Genomic DNA, 17500 nt, shown 5'->3' on the forward strand with positions numbered 1-17500 from the left:
TCCACGAGGTTATGTTATAGGCTAACTGCTTTTTTTCTCTATAGATGCTACCTCTGAGTAAAATTATTCATAAACATGGTATTAGCTTCCACAGTTATGCTGATGACACACAGTTATGTTTCAGTAAAGCCAGACGAAAGACACTAGCTTAATAAAGTTTACACACACTTCCTTCTACTTGTGAATGGTTAGCACGTTCGCCTCACACCTCCAGGGTCGGGGGTTCGATTCCCACCGTGGCCCTGTGTGGGCGGAGTTTGCATGTTCTCCCCGTGCTGCGGGGGTTTCCTCCGGGTACTCCGGTTTCCTCCCCCAGTCCAAAGACATGCATGGTAGGCTGATTGGCATGTCCAAAGTGTCCATAGTGTATGAATGGGTGTGTGAGTGTGTATGTGATTGTGCCCTGTGATGGATTTTCACCCTGTCCAGGGTGTACCCCGCCTTGTGCCCGATGCTCCCTGGGATAGACTCCAGGTTCCCCGTGACCCTTAAAGGGATAAGCGGATGAAGATGGATGGATGGATATTTCCAATGAGGTTATTCACATAAAAATTTCACCAGACATCAGAATTAACTCAAGAAATCTGGCAATATAAAGAATTCACAACATTAAAGTGCATAAATAAAGTTATGTGTCATAAAGAGGAATGACAATTCTAATGAGAGACATACTTGTACTAGGACCACAGGCAGCTAGAAGTACGTTTTCTGACTCCATAGTAACTCTGGATGGCCTTTGTTTCATCACGTGCAGCAGTAAAAGACATGGGTGTGATTATTAGACTCCAGGCTATCATTTGAAGCTCATGTAGATAATATTACTAGGATAGCCTTCGTTCATGTCAGAAATGGCTAAGATAAGAAACATCACGTCATTACGTGATGCAGAAAACTAGCTCATGCTTTTCTAACCTCTAGGTTGGATTATTGTTATCTGGATGTTCCAGTAGTTACATAAACAAGCTCCAGTTAGTCCAGAATGCAGCAGTCTTACTAGAACCAGAAGATATGTCCACATTACCCTCATCTTATCCACACTGCATCGGCTCCAAGTAAAACTTCTTATTGATTATAAAATACTACTATTGAAATAAAGCGAGTATAGAGTGGTTTGGTAAACTGGGACGTTTGGACACTTGCACTCGGGTTTGTTGACGGCGGAGTGGCTGGCTGCTTTATGTCCCAGGGTGCCCTCATATCGGTGTTACCGTCTTGTTCTCCAATTTAGTTATGCTGTCGTTGCTGGTCTTGCCAGAGTCCCTGCTTAGACTCTGCACACAATGTACATCTTCTCAACCTTTAGAGGACAAGAGCATCAAGAGTCAAGTTAAGAGTCGTTTATATCCTATATGCAGTGCACTCCACTAATATTGGCACGCTTGGTAAATATGAATATACTTATATATTTAATATATATTAATATAATATATATATTAAATGTATTTTTCCTCATATGAATTCAAAGGGGTGCCAAAAATTGATATGCACCTATATATATATATATATATTTTTTTTTTTGGGGGGGGGGGATAAACCTGTGTTGTGTTTGAAATTGTTTGATATCTATGACAGCAGAGTATCTTTGTGAATTTTTTGAACAAAAGTTCAAAAGGTTAAATAAAAGACAATTTTTCACAGCCTTCTTTGCTCATATTGACCAAGAGTGCCAATATTAGTGGAGTGCACTGTGGCATACCTAATAACCTGTGCTATTATCCCCCTATTCTGAAGATACCGGTGATCCTGACTCCTTTGGACTTGCCTCTGGACCTGCTTCTGGACCTGCTTGATGCATCTTGAAGCCCCTCTTCTGCTTGGCACTTTTGTCACCTGAACATGACTCACTGCTGCTGCTGCTGCACATGTATAGCCTAAAGACAACCATGAGATTACTGTGGATGGTAGCACAAAGAAACCATAATGAAGGCTGTGGATGGTCTTCCTTGGATAGCCTGAGGAGCACAATTGCTAAGAACAGTTTACCGTCTCCATCATTGGACAGTTAAAACTATAATAATACTCCTATTCAAGCTCCTGAAAAATTACCACTTTTTTGATATAGATCTAGAACAGAAATCATTTATAATCACACGATCTGGTGCCACCCAGCTGAGGATAGGTTCCTCTCAAGGTTTCTTCCTCCCTCAGGGAGTTTTTAACTTGCCACGGTGGCTTTTGGATAAATGTATAAATGTAAAAGTTATATCTGGATTTCTGTATAGCTGCTTTGTGACACTATCTATTGTTAAAAACTCTAATACAAATAAAAATGAATCAAGCACATACGGGTGTGATCAGTCAGGTGTCCACATTCATTTTGGCAATATGCCGCCACTAATCGATGGTTTTATGACGACCCCCGACGTGAACACGGTAGATCCCCGAACTGACTTCCAAAACAAAATGTATGGTAATCTGTCACGTGGAGTTTTGAAGAGAAAAAAAAAAAAAAAAAAAAAAATAGATCGAGTCTCTTCAGCCTACATGAGGTGGATATAAACTTCAGGCCTCAACTGTAACTACACAATTTTTTCAATGTTTGAAAAAAACTTCACAGCAAAAACTACTGTGCAAGAAAGTGTTTTCTTTTCTTCTGATTTACACAATAAATGTACAAACATTTTTCACACTACTAAAAATAAAATTAAGCACGAACACACACACACAGTACTCACGTTCTCAGAAACACAGACCTAACATTAAATTCAATTATCCAGTGTTGGACCAAATTGCACTTTCTAAAACATAAATAAAATGTCTTGAAATCCTTGATGTTAAGCTGTAGGAAAAGGCATGAGCTCAAAACAAGGCCAAGATTTCCAGCTAAGGTTGATTCCGTTTCCTGTAAGGAATCTTTCTACAAGGCTTTCAATGAAGCCTTCAGTAAATGCTTCATTCCTCGGGACGGGTTTACAGTCCGTCAGGGTTAGCGAATACCCTGCATAGGCCTGCACTTCAGTGGATAATTCCTTTCCACTTGTCCTATATTAACCGCCTGCAGTTTCTTGACGAGCACACGCTCCTGAGATCTGAAGCTGACTCTCATCTCAGGCCACATGTTCTCTTTGCTGTCGCCTGCAAAATGGACTTTCTTCTTTCCGGGTGAGGTGTCCTTGCTCTTATCTGCAAGTCGAGAACAAACATTTTAAGCATCACTCACATGCAAGATGGAAGTGAACAGGAATAAAGCACTGGGGCCGGGGGTACAAGAACATGAGGGGTGAAGCGAAAAGATTTAAAGTAGCACTTTCAATAAACTGCCCATTCAATATGGACTCAAAGAACATTTAGGGGACTTATTTATTAAAGCTGAAGTAAAGCCACTTGATGTTTCTGCACTTCATTTTCTCAGTGCTCTTCTCCCTCCTCTCTTAAATACTGGATAAATTTGAAAAATATTAAGTGCACGATACCAAGCACTAACTTTTAAAACAAAACAATGTCTGTTAATGGGCATATGAATAGATTAATTGTCTATTTGCGTTTAGACCGCAACATTGCTGAATTGAATCCAAGCCATCAGCTGATGGTGATGATGGAAAACTAACAGCAGCTGACAGTAATTGTGCCGGCATGATTTATATTAATGCACTTGCTCGAATTTTGAGTTTTTCTTTTTGGAGATGTTTACTTAACTAGAAAGAAGTGAAGCTATAATTAAAGTTTTCCAACCCATTAAAGAAAGTCTTTAGGATAGAGAGCACTTGTGGGTGCTCTAGAACATGACAAGCTGTGTTTTTTGCATTAGACAGACGGACAGACAGACAGACAGAGCAATAAAAGCATTTAATTTCTAACTTGGCTGAAGGAGAGTGATCCATAATTATGATTTTAATGTCGACTAAGAGATTCATTTTAAGACTGGGAGTAAATATTTAACAACTCGGCAGCCCCACTAGAGTATTTTGGATTCTCTACAGTTGTGAATGTCAATTTGTGGCCCATTTGCACTCAGTTTATTATAATTATTAAAATCATGTAAAAAAAGAGACATAAAAACACACACAGCACAATCAAAACAACATTCATGTACACAAGCCATGGTTAGCTGTTCTCTGTGCTCAGAGGGTGCAGCGGCTTCCGTTTCACCGCCATACCTCGGTCTTCTGTAAACAGTGGAGTCTGCGCCCTCTGCTGCCTCATCCCATTATACACCTTCATCAAACTCTCTGCTCTGTGGCGGGGGGTCAGGAGAAGAAAGAGAAACATTATTCCTATTTCGAAAAAATTTGAATAATTCATTTTGGAGCAAAAGTGCGACACTGGTAATGTATTAATTGGAAAACCTTTACCACAGATGCAGTTTTAGCCACGACATGTTCGGTGTCTGGAGTACGACACTTTAATAGAGAATATTAAAACGAATAGTGGTGGAAAGAGTACAAAAACCTCACTTGACTTGAGTAAACATATTGATACAGTACTAGTAACTCATCCGAGTAAAAGTAGTGATCAAGTAAATTACTCAAAACCTAAAATACTTGGTCATCTGGTTAAACTTTTACGTCTATAGCCGATACATCCAATCTGACAAGGTTCTATTCTCATATTAACTAAATATAGGGTTGAAGGTTTTCTTTTTAAAAACTCTGATAAAAAACAAAAACAAAACAAAACCCCAAAAAACTATTATTCAACTCCATCCAAAAACATTACAGTAAATCATGTCCTCAATTTACTCTACAGTTGAAAATCAGGTTTATGGTCAACATTTACAGATTTTCAGCTGTTTGAAATGAACAAATCAAACAAAAGCAATTTAAATAGTTCGACACAAATGCTTCAAGTGGTTTCTCCAAATTCAACTGAAAATGCAACTTCTGGCTTCTCCAGTCTCAAAATTATTCAACCACCGGAATAGGATCCCTCACAACAGCACAACAAGCGATCAACGGCTGCAACCAGATTTCTGAGAAGGCAGGTTGTGAAAAACCCTCGAGTGACTGCAAAAGACCTGCAGCGAGACCTGGTGTAACAGGCACTGAGGTTTCAGTGAGCACAGTAAGGCGTGTACTAAACGTAGAAGGTTTCCATACCAGAACTCCAAGACGTTCACCACTACTGCCCCACAAGCACAAGTAGTCTCAAAATTATATAAATAAGCCACAGAAGTTTTGGGATTCTGTTCTGTGGAGCGATGAAACAAAACTGGAACTTTTCTGCACGATGGATCAGCGGTATGTCCGGAGGAAGAAGAATGAAGAAAGAACACACTGTCCACAGTCGAGCATGGTGGTGGCGGCTTGGTGATGCTCTGGGGCTGCTTTGCAGCGTTTGGAAGGCGAGAGGGATTCATTGAAGTATCAGGAAATCCTAGGAGAAAACATCATGCCGTCTGTGAGGAAGCTGAAGCTTGGGCGTCACTGGACCTTCCAACAGGACAATGATCCCAAGCGTACCTCAAATTCCACCAAGGCCTGGCTGCAGAAGAAGTCCTGGAAGATTCTACAGAACCATCACAGTCACCTGACCCATAGAAAATCTCTGGTGGGATTTGAAGGCGGCGGCTGCAGCACGCAAACCCAAGAATATTACTGAACTGGACGCCATTGCTCGTGATGAATGGGATAAGATTCCTCAGGAACGCTGCAAGAAGCTCTGCATCTCGTTTGCAGCAGGTCAGAACAGTAAAAACGTGCTCTACTAAGTACTAAAGATGCTTGCCATGAAGGGGTTAAACAATTTTGAGACTGGAGAAGTCATAATCGGTTGCATTTTCAGTTGAATTTGGGGGAAAACCACCTGAAGCATTCGTCATGTTGAACTGCTTCAATTGCTTTCGTTTGATGTGTTCATTGCAAACAGCTGAAAGTCTGTACATTTTGACAATAAACCCGATTTGCAATGGGGGTTGAATCATTTTGATTGCAACTGTATGACCTCACAGAGAGTACATGTAGTTACTTTCCACCTTCTGACTAACAGCAACCTGCAAGCACAAGTCAACATACAGGCCTGCACACATTCATTAACACACACACACACACACACACACACACACACACACACACACACACACACACACACACACACACACACACACACACACACACACACACACACACACACACACACAGATCTAAAGATTAGGGGTGGATCCATTTGAATATTGCTCCCCCCCCCCCCTTCATTATTCATTTTATAAAAGCAGAAGTTGAATTAGAGAAATTATGTAAATTTTACGTATGCCCCAACGGTCTCTATCTCTGGCACACGAACAGTCTACAAAGGTTTACCTGGCCAGCTTCTCGTTTGTTAGTCTCTCTCTGATGCACAGTTCCTGCTCCTTCTCTGCGAGGGGAAGAGAAAACATGAACAACGATTAAAGTGTAGAACAATGCAGGATCTGGCTGATGAGTGTCAGCGTGTACAAAAGATAGTTTCTTTGTAAAAAGGCAGCTAGCAAATCAGAGCAGTGGGTACAGTTTTGAGAGAGAGAGAGAGAGAGAACCGCATAAATGACCCCATTCTGCTCGACTCATACTGATCCACACTCATCACTTGTTATCTTCACAAGGGGAACGTGTTCGAGTTCAGGCTCTGGATTTGAACCCTATTAAAAACATTTGGTCTGAACTGAAAGTGACCTCTACTTGTGTAATACTAACAATATAAATGAGCTTGAAGCATTCTGTATGTAGAAATGTCCATGATATTCTACAGGCGTCTTCAAGTTGTTAGACATTTACAGGAGGAGACTCAGCGCTGTTGTTTCCCCACCCCGCAAATATAAAAAGCTGTCAATAATTCTGGAGAGGACTGTATTATGATATTATAACACGATAGCTATTAGTTTAGCCGGCCCCTCCAGGATTTCTTGATTTTGCGATCACAACTCAACGTAAAAATCAAGAGAAGTCTGCAATATTCGGAAGAGCTTGGAATTTTTTTTCTGAACAATTTGGGAAATTTCAGAACGCACGTTCAACCGAAGCCCTCTTCAATTAATGTGTGTGGAACACGAGTACAGCTAAAAGGACTCATTTACCAACAAACATCACTGAGAAAGACCACGCAGAACAATTTCACCAATCCAAGTAGTGTTTTGCAAAAAAATAATATTAAAAAAAAAAAAGAAGCACAAAAACTCTGCAAGCGGCACCATAAATTTTCACAAAAATAAATAAATAAACAAAAACCCCTCTACGAAATCCTTTACGGACTGTTTAGCTATTCCAGCAACAACACTTCGATTAAACTAGCCAGCTAGCGTTATTTAAAGTAATTTATTTTAGGACACTATTAGCTAGCTTATCCATGTTTAGCTAACCTACCCCAGTGACAGTCCCTCATTACAATGCTATTTTTTTAAAGCCTAGTTAGCTTTAGTGTACAGAAAAACCTAGTCAAATTACCCATTTAATTGAAATACTGAATCACATACAGATATAACAATTATAATTAAAGCAATAAAAATCACACAAACTAGAGCGGTGTTCTACTCAATATCGCCGTTCTACTGAAACTCATCCCACGGCCGAATCGCAGCCGTGCAGATATTCAGTACGATGACTGGGTGTGACACTGCTTTTACTTCCATTATTAAGAAATGTGTATTGAGTAACTGACATGACACACTATATGGCGAAATATTCTCTCTCTCTCTCTCTCTTTTTATTTTTTGCCAAGTCAACGAAACTAGTTCCCGAGGAAGCCGCAGCTGGATAGAGCAATGCCCGTTGCCATGCCAACACTCTGACTGACCGACAGCCCACATTAAGAGTACTAACAGTCTCAATGTAACACACTATTGCTAGAATTGGAATTTTACATAGAAAACACAGACAAGCGGAGGGATACAAACAGTGAAATGCCCCAGTAAGACTGTACTTCAGTACCATCAGCTCTCTCGGAAGGCCGCTTGACCCAATCAAATTAGTGGACCGAAACTAACTACTGTATAATTAAGCACAATTAAGGTTATAACAAAGAATCATCCTTACGCTCCAGCCTCTCTTCTCGCTCCTTGAGGTCCTGCTCACGCTGGCGTAACGCCTGCTCCTTCAGCTTCAGTTCCTCCAGTTTAGGCTGCTCCGGCTCCGATGACCCCCGCTGCTGCTTCGCCTGAGCCTTCTTCTGCTCCCGAGTCACGTAGGCGGAGATTAATGAGCTCTGGAGGATCGACTCCACCGAGGGACGCAGGTAATCCTGACGACAGAGTCGGGCGGAACGAGAAACTGGTGTGAGCGGCAAGTATTCCGAGGGGATATTTATATTAAAATAAATAAATGTGTCTTGTCCAGACTGTAAGATTATTTAGCCTTTTAACACGTGGAGCATGCTGCAGAATTCTCTAATCGGATTGGTCAGAACGCGTTTCTTCGTTTTCTATAACAGCAGCTCTGATAATAGTTCAGGATATAGGTTTATACTAAATGTGCACATTCGAATATGTTGTTGTGGTTTCCATAGTAACTGCTAATTCACAGGGTATTTGGATAGTAGAATACATCATCTCAGCCTGATATTAAGGAGGATTAAATAATAAATAAATAAATACATGTTAAAAAAAAAAAGAAAAACGTTTGCAACTGAAGCATTCTGTAAGGAAACGTTTATGTAAGGAGTCTCCACTGCTTTTCACCCTGCAGCAAAACTGAAGAATTTTATTTCTTTTTTTTTTTTAAATTTAACATCTAAACAGACTTTTAGATGCAGCATCCTGCACAGCAGCGTGTTCAGCTCATCCGAGTATCGGTACGGAATCCTCCTGAACTTCCCCACATTGATCTTCTCAGTCAGTTCCTCCTGGTTATAGGCTGTGAAAGGGGGTCTGCGAATAAAAAAAACAAACAAACAAATAAACAAACAAACACACCCCACAAAACGTACAACCTCATAAGAAGCCGTTATACTCCGAAATACTCGATGGGGAATGAAAGTCTGAATACTCACGACAAAGCACAGAGCTCATACAGCAAACATCCTAATGACCAGATGTCGGACTTTTCGTTGTAGGACATGTGATTCATTTGTTCCTGTGGGCAAAACCAGCATACGGTCACTACTAGAGTGATGCAAATGGCGAATAAAAACAAATGAAAGAACTGTAAAGACATTAAAGCTTCCTGACGTCTAAAATGAAGGACGTCCAGCTCCCACTGCAGAAGTTCTGGACCGAGTTTCCCAAAAAAGCATGGTGACATTAAGGTCATCTTAACTGAGGAGAAACAGAGTGTTCATTGTGATGCTCACGCGACCATTTAACGATGACCCTCGCGCCGTGATGCTTTGAGGAAACACGGACCTGTTCGAATTACTCAAATACAGGGACACAAATAGGTGTGGAATATTTGGAAGGACCGAGAGACGACGTTTTGTTTGCATGGGACGTGGGTGTAATCTTTAACCGAAAGGACGGCACTGTAAGAATTCACTTTACTCTCTAATCTTACACTCAAACGAGTATGGAGAGTACGCAGCACGCCTGAAACACTTACAGGAACTTGCATTTCATTTTTACATGGTACCATGGCTAGAATAGGAAAGTCCAACCATTCAAGTTCTTGGTGCTGGGGAAACTGAAACGCGTCTAATGTCCAAGAGCTCTCTCTCGATTTAAAAATAATAATAATAATTTCGTGCCTTACTTACCGGTGACATGTAATACGGAGTTCCCACAAAGGTTTTAGCAAAGCTTGTGTCGTGTTTGAGTATCCGTGCCAGGCCAAAATCTCCAAGTTTTATGTTCTGCCTGGCATCGAGGAAGATGTTAGCAGGTTTCAGATCACGATGAAGGACAGTGCTGCCTCCATCATTTCGGCCATGACACTCCTTTAGCGCCAGAGACAGCTGAGCCATGACGCGCAGGATGAACTCCTCCTCCAGATATCTCCTGTCCAACAGCAACACACACACACGATTCTTTAGTGGTATTATAAACATCTGACAATAGAATAAGGAATTAAACACAATGGGGCATTCTGTCAGAAGCAAATAATCAATGATGAGGTGGTGTGATGTGATACAGCCTGATGTGACCCCCAATCATGCATCCTTTTCAAACGACAGCATGTCCCGAAGTCTTTTATTCCTCTTATAATCACAGCAAATTGCCAACAAATAAAAAGTTTTTATTGATTAATGGATGACGCATCATACATTTAACCAGTCCTCTTTTTTTCACCGGTATGTGGAGCGTCCACCATACAAGTCCTTGTGAATGAGCTGTTTCCATAGAAACTAGACCATGTTAGGATGAATATAAATAAACAACAAACTCAAGAGTACAACAACGACGCTGTTATAAAAATAAACAGCAACATGACCAACAGGGCAATATTCAGTTTAAATATTAAACTGCCTAACTGTTAATTATTATGGAGGTCAGCAGCATTTCATTTAGAATCCACGTTCATTAGAAACGAACAGCATTATGGGATTAGGTTCATGTGACGCTCCTTGAAATTTGTCCAGAATAAAATGCATTGGAAGGTAGGTGACATTATGCTTGGACGGAGCCCACCTCGTGAACATGTCTACTATATAGTCTGCCGACTTTCTCCAAAACGGATTGAAAGGGTTCGAGCTAAAATGATGCATACAGAATATTTCCGTACATCACATAACGAATGCTTAATATGGCATGATGACCGGATACATGTATGCAGTTACCTCTCTTTAATGCACTTGGTTATGAGTGTGGCCAGGTCTCCACCCTCGCAGAACTCCATCACGATATACAGAGTGGCGTTGGTGCGGTCGATGATGCGGTCGTAGTACCTGACGATGTTAGGGTGTCTCAGCTCCCGCAGCAGGTTCACTTCCGACACCAACATCTGCTTCTCCACCTCGGCCATGGTGCCGTAATCCAGCTCCTTCCACACCAGGATCTAGCAAACACACACACCTTCAGCTTCATTGGTAATGAGAAGATTGACTGTTCCTTTGTTTTTTCCTCTATCTACCAATCCATCCATCCATCTTTTAATCCACAGACAAGAAACACAGATGATGGAGGAAGTTTATCCAAAAATGTTTAAAAATCAACAAATGTAAGTGTTCTATCCCAGGATTTTTTAATACCGCTGCATTGTAATGAATCTGTCAGTCATCTGTTTTACAAAGTTTTCTCGATTATTATTATTATTTTTTTAAAAGATGCTTTTTGGTCTTATTAAGAATATGTAATTGCACATAAAATGGAGAAGAGTTTTTAAAACATGACTAATTCAATCAAGTTACAGTGTTCTGTAAACTCGGGGTGTGTGTGTGTGTGTGTGTGTGTGTGTGTGTGTGTGTTAGGTTTCCTTTTAAAGTTACCTTTTAAAGACCTAAACATATTTAGGTCTGCAGATTTACAGCACTGAATGAAAAGAAAAGGAGACTGCAAGACAGTGTAAAACTGCTAATCAGTCCGTACGGGATTTGGCAGAGTTTTTCTTTTGTGATCCGTTTCTCTACGGCTTTTTTCGTGATTTGTGAAGCAACTTGCAGAGGTTTTTGTAGTTTTTTTTTTGCGTGAAAACTACTTGAACTGGCGAAATCGCAATTGCACAAAATTGTTTTGCGCGGTTTCTCGCGGCGCGGTTTGTCGGTAAACGAGACCTTTTAGCTGTACTCATGTTTGCCACACACGAATCAAAAGAGGGCTTTGGATGAACGCATGTCGCGATGACGTCACAGGACACGTCTCGGCCCAAAACCGGGTAAAACCGCAAGCTAATCTGAACGTCGCGGAGTCCGCTGGATTTTCCCGTTCATCTCTGCGATCGCAAGATCAAGAAATCCTGGAGGGACCGGCAAATGTGCTTATAAATAACAGTGCTGTTGAATTCTTGTATCTGATTGGTCAGAAGATGTTGATTAGGTACGTTTCTAGAACAGCAGCTCTGGCATTAATTCCGGCTGCAAGGCAAATCACAGGTCGATAATGCGCTGGTTCTATCGTTTCTATAGCAACAGCTCAGGCACTGGGACCTGTATGGTGGACGCCTGTTATTTAACCTGACAGCAAGATTATTTCTTAATTAAGTAACATAACCAAGGCTCAACTCTACCACAAGAAACTTACCAAAAACAAAATGTGTGTGTGTGTGTGTGTGTGTGTGTGTGTGTGTGTGTGTGTGTGAAGACAAACTATTTAACAACAGGGTCTCTATCTAAATGGAAACAAATTACACCTCATTAACCCTCTTACCCCTAAGTTCCCACAGTATTATGTCCCATAACCCTGTATTCCCCAGAGAAACAGCATGCCAACCCTGAGATCTTGGGCCAAAATCAACAGTTTAATTTGAACATTTTTAGGCCTTGAAACAACTTATAATAATGTATTTGTGTAATCTTACATTGAAAATGAAGCAGTTCAGTGTTTTTACTAAACTTAGAGCACAATTCTTAACTAGAGAAATTACGGAAAAATGCCCGCTAAAATCCTTCTGCTCATTTAGAAGCACCATACGAGCATCAGCGTGGTCAATGCCTTTGAATAAATTCAAGTAAATAATAAATTAATAAATAAATGCATTTTAGCGCCAAAAGTGACGTTTCTGGTGATAATCAGACCAGCAGGTGGTGTTTTCACGAATGCACAGAGATGGTCAGGTTATGACTCCAGACCCCTGCAGTGTCAGTCGCACTGGTTGTTGCTGAAGATGAAGACGGATCAGGGTCTGAATCAGGAGAGTTTGCGTCTCTATCAGTTTCGGTTTCAACATCGCCTGAACTTTCACTGCTGTCACTATCTAGAATCCTCGCTCTCGCCTGTGTAACCGTGTATGTTTTCTTTTTTCCCCACTGTTTTGGATGTACCCGTGTTCACTGTAGGTGTAACTTTAGCTGGAACACGATTAGCTTTTTACTTTGGCATTTTTAGTTCACTTCTACTAGTACACCGATATTCACGCTTGGATCAGCTTCATCGTAATGCCGGCGTAATAACGTGATCACGTCGTGATGTCATCAACCTTCCGGGTCAAAAAATAATAATTAAATAAGTAAGGAATCATAGCAGAGTAATGCCGGTACACCGGCCTTACGGGGATAACGTTCACACTGTAAATCCTCTATATCGGCCTTACGGGGATTTGGCATAGACGACCAAGCCGGTATCTCGTCCTTACGGGAATAGATCAAAGACGGGCAAGCCGGTTTTTCGGCCATACGGGGTAAGAGGGTTAAACTGTGCCTTTAACCTAATATATTCGTGTAAACTCGTCTTGTATGCGTGTGGTTAAGCAGGACACGGCGGCGTGCGAGGGTTAAGCAGGACACGGCGGCGTGCGAGGGTTAAGCAGGACACGGCGGCGTGCGAGGGTTAAGCAGGACACGGCGGCGTGCGAGGGTTAAGCAGGACACGGCGGCGTGCGAGGGTTAAGCAGGACACGGCGGCGTGCGAGGGTTAAGCAGGACACGGCGGCGTGTGGGGTAAGCAGGACACGGCGGCCTGTGTGGTTAAGCAGGACACGGCGGCCTGTGTGGTTAAGCAGGACACGGCGGCCTGTGTGGGTTAAGCAGGACACGGCGGCCTGTGTGGGTTAAGCAGGACACGGCGGCCTGTGGGGGTTAAGCAGGACACGGCGGCCTGTGGGGGTTAAGCAGGACACGGCGGCCTGTGGGGGTTAAGCAGGACACGGCGGTGTGTGTGGTAAGCAGGACACGGCGGCGTGTGTGTTAAGCAGGACACGGCGGTGTGTCTGGTAAGCAGGACACGGTGGTGTGTGTGTTAAGCAGGACACCGTATGGAGGAGTTTTCTGGACGTTGTTTTGGTTACAATAACACGATAATCTTCTGTAAAGGGTTACATTCCTGGGTATTTCACTAGCATTAGCGAACACGCTAACTCACCAGCGCTACAAACACAAAGCAACCACAAACTGAACCCGGGTCACTGGGGCAACTTTAATTACCTTTCCGTCGGATTTTCTCCGAATTTTCTGGCATTTTCCGTACGAGCCGGAGCCTATGGTGCTGAGAACTTCGTAATCCTCCGTGCGGGACGGCATTGTGGCAGCTACAACACTGAAACAAAACAACAAAACAATGCTGAAATGTCTCGAGGAGCAACGGAGCGTTGAATTAGTGCTAACACTACACTAACTGCACAGCTAGACACAGTCAAAGTACATACCTTAATCTTATACAGCCGTCCCCGTCTGATAACACCGTTAAAAATTTATTATTAAGAACACACAGCCTAATTTACTCGAGATAAACCTGTTCCAGCTCTTATACTGACAGCAGCCAAAGTTGAGCAGGCCGAATCTCAAACGCCTTCCTACGCCCTATACAAGCACACTACGTAGAGTGTTAAAGTACAGCTCTAGTGACCTGTCGCAGTGCACACTACAACCGATAACCAGCAGTTTGAGACCGAACCCACAAGAACGATTTTTAAACTGCCACTCAAACCCTGAAATTTGATTGGCTTACAGAGCGACGCTGGCGACGATTTCATTGGTTGAAAGTAGCGAAACAAACGCCGCAGGTTACCTAGCACCAGTAACCTACCAACCAGATTTCACCGCGAGCGCACGCGGGACAGGAGTGGGCGTGTCGACACTTAAAGTGTCGAATAAAGTGAGAATAGTGATGGATCTAGTTCGGATCTTTGAATCTCGTTCATGAACGAATCTTTTTTTCGAGTCATTTGGTTCATTTCAGCAGAATATAATTAAATTGTTATATGTTAAATTCCCCAACACATCTAGTACTTAATAAACTATCAAATAAAGTATAGGTTAATGCAGCCAAGGATGAATTATGACAAACAGAAGTGATTCATTAATTGCTTAGCATTAGGTCTTCAGGTTATGCAGTCCGTTAGTTCACCTCCCGATCCGATTCGTTCTTTCTTTTGTCACGTCACTTTTGTCACGTCTGTTCCCCGGAAACAGAAATGATTAGTTCACGTCTCGAGTCGTCGGTTCGAATCGTTCGTTCGTTCATTCCGTGTCCGGTACTGCATGGTGTACTGCCTACGCGGCGGTCACCGAATGAACGAACGACTCGAACGAGAAGACTCGAGACGCGAACTAATCATTTCTGTTTCCGGTACAGAACCCATCGAGATGTTTCAGCGCATGCGCGGTCAAGACAAACTGAACAAATCACTCCGAGTCAACTCGTTGTTCCCGAGTCATATTAAAGATTCGTTCAAAATGAACGATACATCACTAGAGGAGAGTTCAATCCGTTTTAAACGGAAAATACGGAGATCGAGTGGATCGGCTCAAAGATTCGCTCAGAGCAGGAAGTCTACATTTTATAAAATATATATTTTATACTTCTAGATGTTTCTGTTGAATTATTTGAGTAATATGATAAAAGAAAACAAACAAACAAACAAACAAAAAAAACTAAAACCCGAATCTGTATAACTGATCTTGTCGGAAAGCAACTAGCAGAGATTAAATAATAATAATAATAATAATAATAATAATAATAATAATTTAATTCTACTCATCTGATATGAGCCTGCTTGGAAAAAAAACCCCTTTACCTCCTTATTCTTTACTCATTAACACGATTGTCTTGATCCACAGATCTTTCTAATTTCATTTGAAATGTGGGATTGAAATTCACTGAAACATGTTTTTAAAAGTTACCCTCATGAAAACCAAAAACGTCATAGAAATGAACAAAGCTCTTTTTTTTTTTTTTTTTTGTGGCCTACACAAACTATATAGTATATACCTCATTAACTTCAGTACAAATATAAACATGTGATTTATAAGTTTTTTTTTCCCCCCAAAACAAAACGATCACTACACATTTTATATATAATTAGACTTTCATGAATTTTAAACGAACATTACACATTTAAATAACATTAGTATGGAGTACTAGTATGGAGGTTTTTTGTTTAAAAAAAAAAAAAAAAAAAAAAAGACACACACACACACACATTATATACATATAAACAAAAAAGGACTTGGACAGCAAATGTATTATGAGCAGGCATTTGGCTTTAACAAAGGCAACCTTACACAAGTACGTCAGTGGGGACTCCGTATCTTGGAGGCATTTCTCCATAGCCCATAATATCTCCATAGGACATAATTTATTCCTTGTAGGCACTGAAATGCCGTACTAATGGAAGCAGACTGTTTTGCATTTCAGCCAGGGCGGTATGGTTTTCATCACCTGTACTTTGAGGGAAGAGGAGCATTTTTGTCTGAGTAATTGAATACAATATTGTATATCCATCCATCTTCTATACCGCTTAATCCTTTTCAGGGTCACAGGGAAACCTGGAGCCTATCCCAGGGAGCATCGGGAACAAGGCGGGGTACACCCTGGACAGGGTGCCAATGTAGTATTGTATATCCAGACTATAATTATTATTATTATTAAATCTTTAACATAGTATGCAATGTTGATATTATGTAAACCTCATGATCTAAACATTCACGAATACCCCATGAAGTGTTTATGTAAGTTTTTAGTAAGGCCGGGTGGTTGTTTTTTTTTTTTTTTCAGTATTATTGACACCCATCCTATTAAATCGCACTGAAATCTTCGGTGTAGAAATGAACACCGTTAACCTAATTAAACACAGCAACAGCTTCACGCTCACACACATCGCAGTCCGTTGATATTTATCATTTTTATTCCAGCACAATTAATCCGTGTTGTAAAATGGCTGGGCAGCTGGAAAGAGAAGGGCAACAGGAGTACAAAATGGAAACTAAAGACCAGTCTAGCATAATTTGTTAAAATTCCTAAAAACAAACAAAAAAAACAACGTAAAAATAAAAAGACAGTAATGACATGATGAGGGTCGAGTTCCCTTTCCTTTTCTGTTTGACGGAAGTCCTCGCGACGTTCATCGGGCTGAACGGCCGCGAACGCATTCCGCACCTTTCCTCTGTGAAGCTGCATCATACACATTTCAGACTTCAGCAAGCTAGGCAAAAACACAAACACACTCCCACAAAGTGGCACATTTAGGCAAGCTCTGGTCTGTTAATTAGTCTAGTGGTTTGTACAGCTGAATTGCTTCCTACTGTTGCACCTTATTGCTAGACGAAGGACGAATTTCATTTAGACAACACAGAAGCGTCGTTCTTCTCATTTATCACTAAACGCTAATAGTCCATAGGTCAAATTTAACCCCCCGGCTGATCCACCTAACTCTACGTCTAGTCACAGGCCCTGTTCCAATACTGTTTTTACGAACCCTCGTCCGAACAACCTCTTGCCAGTTTCACTTCAGAATCCTGAGGAGCAGAACTTCATTAGAAGGCATTCCTGCAGTCTAAGAAAGTTTCGTTTTCAAAACAGTGAAAATGGCAGATGAAGCTGTACGTATAAAAACAGAAGCAAAAATCAATAAATAAACTTCATATTTTCAAAACGACCCAACGCCTCCATCTCGGTGTACATAACTGATGGAATTTGGCAAGGACGACATGAGTCAAAGGAAAAAAAAAAGACTGTGCAAAAGTCAACAACGGGGCATTAAAGGAACGGTTCCTTCAAAAATGAAACACACACAATGATCCCCTTGTTCGAAATGTAGTCAACGAGCCAAGACACTGAAGTTTTACGTCTGAA

The 17500-nt window shown here is 41.3% G+C and overlaps 1 protein-coding gene across 1 annotated transcript in view; it reads right to left on the minus strand.

Annotated features, from left to right (window-relative positions):
• Positions 1 to 2569: 2569 nt before the first annotated feature.
• nek2 (NIMA-related kinase 2) overlaps positions 2570 to 17500 on the minus strand; it is a 17984-nt gene continuing 3053 nt past the window's right edge. Inside the window, exons 1-10 of the mRNA XM_053614264.1 lie at positions 14073 to 17500; positions 13852 to 13963; positions 10615 to 10832; positions 9595 to 9835; positions 8896 to 8978; positions 8647 to 8773; positions 7944 to 8148; positions 6237 to 6291; positions 4098 to 4174; positions 2570 to 3123 (exon numbers count right to left, since the gene is read on the minus strand). The exon at positions 14073 to 17500 is cut by the window's right edge and continues 3053 nt beyond it. Coding sequence (XP_053470239.1) covers positions 2927 to 3123; positions 4098 to 4174; positions 6237 to 6291; positions 7944 to 8148; positions 8647 to 8773; positions 8896 to 8978; positions 9595 to 9835; positions 10615 to 10832; positions 13852 to 13947 — 1299 coding nt within the window. The 5' untranslated portion in view covers positions 13948 to 13963; positions 14073 to 17500 and the 3' untranslated portion in view covers positions 2570 to 2926. The remainder of the gene's footprint in view (positions 3124 to 4097; positions 4175 to 6236; positions 6292 to 7943; positions 8149 to 8646; positions 8774 to 8895; positions 8979 to 9594; positions 9836 to 10614; positions 10833 to 13851; positions 13964 to 14072) is intronic.

This window comes from Ictalurus furcatus, chromosome 25 (assembly GCF_023375685.1).
Source record: "Ictalurus furcatus strain D&B chromosome 25, Billie_1.0, whole genome shotgun sequence".
Taxonomy (NCBI): domain Eukaryota; kingdom Metazoa; phylum Chordata; class Actinopteri; order Siluriformes; family Ictaluridae; genus Ictalurus; species Ictalurus furcatus.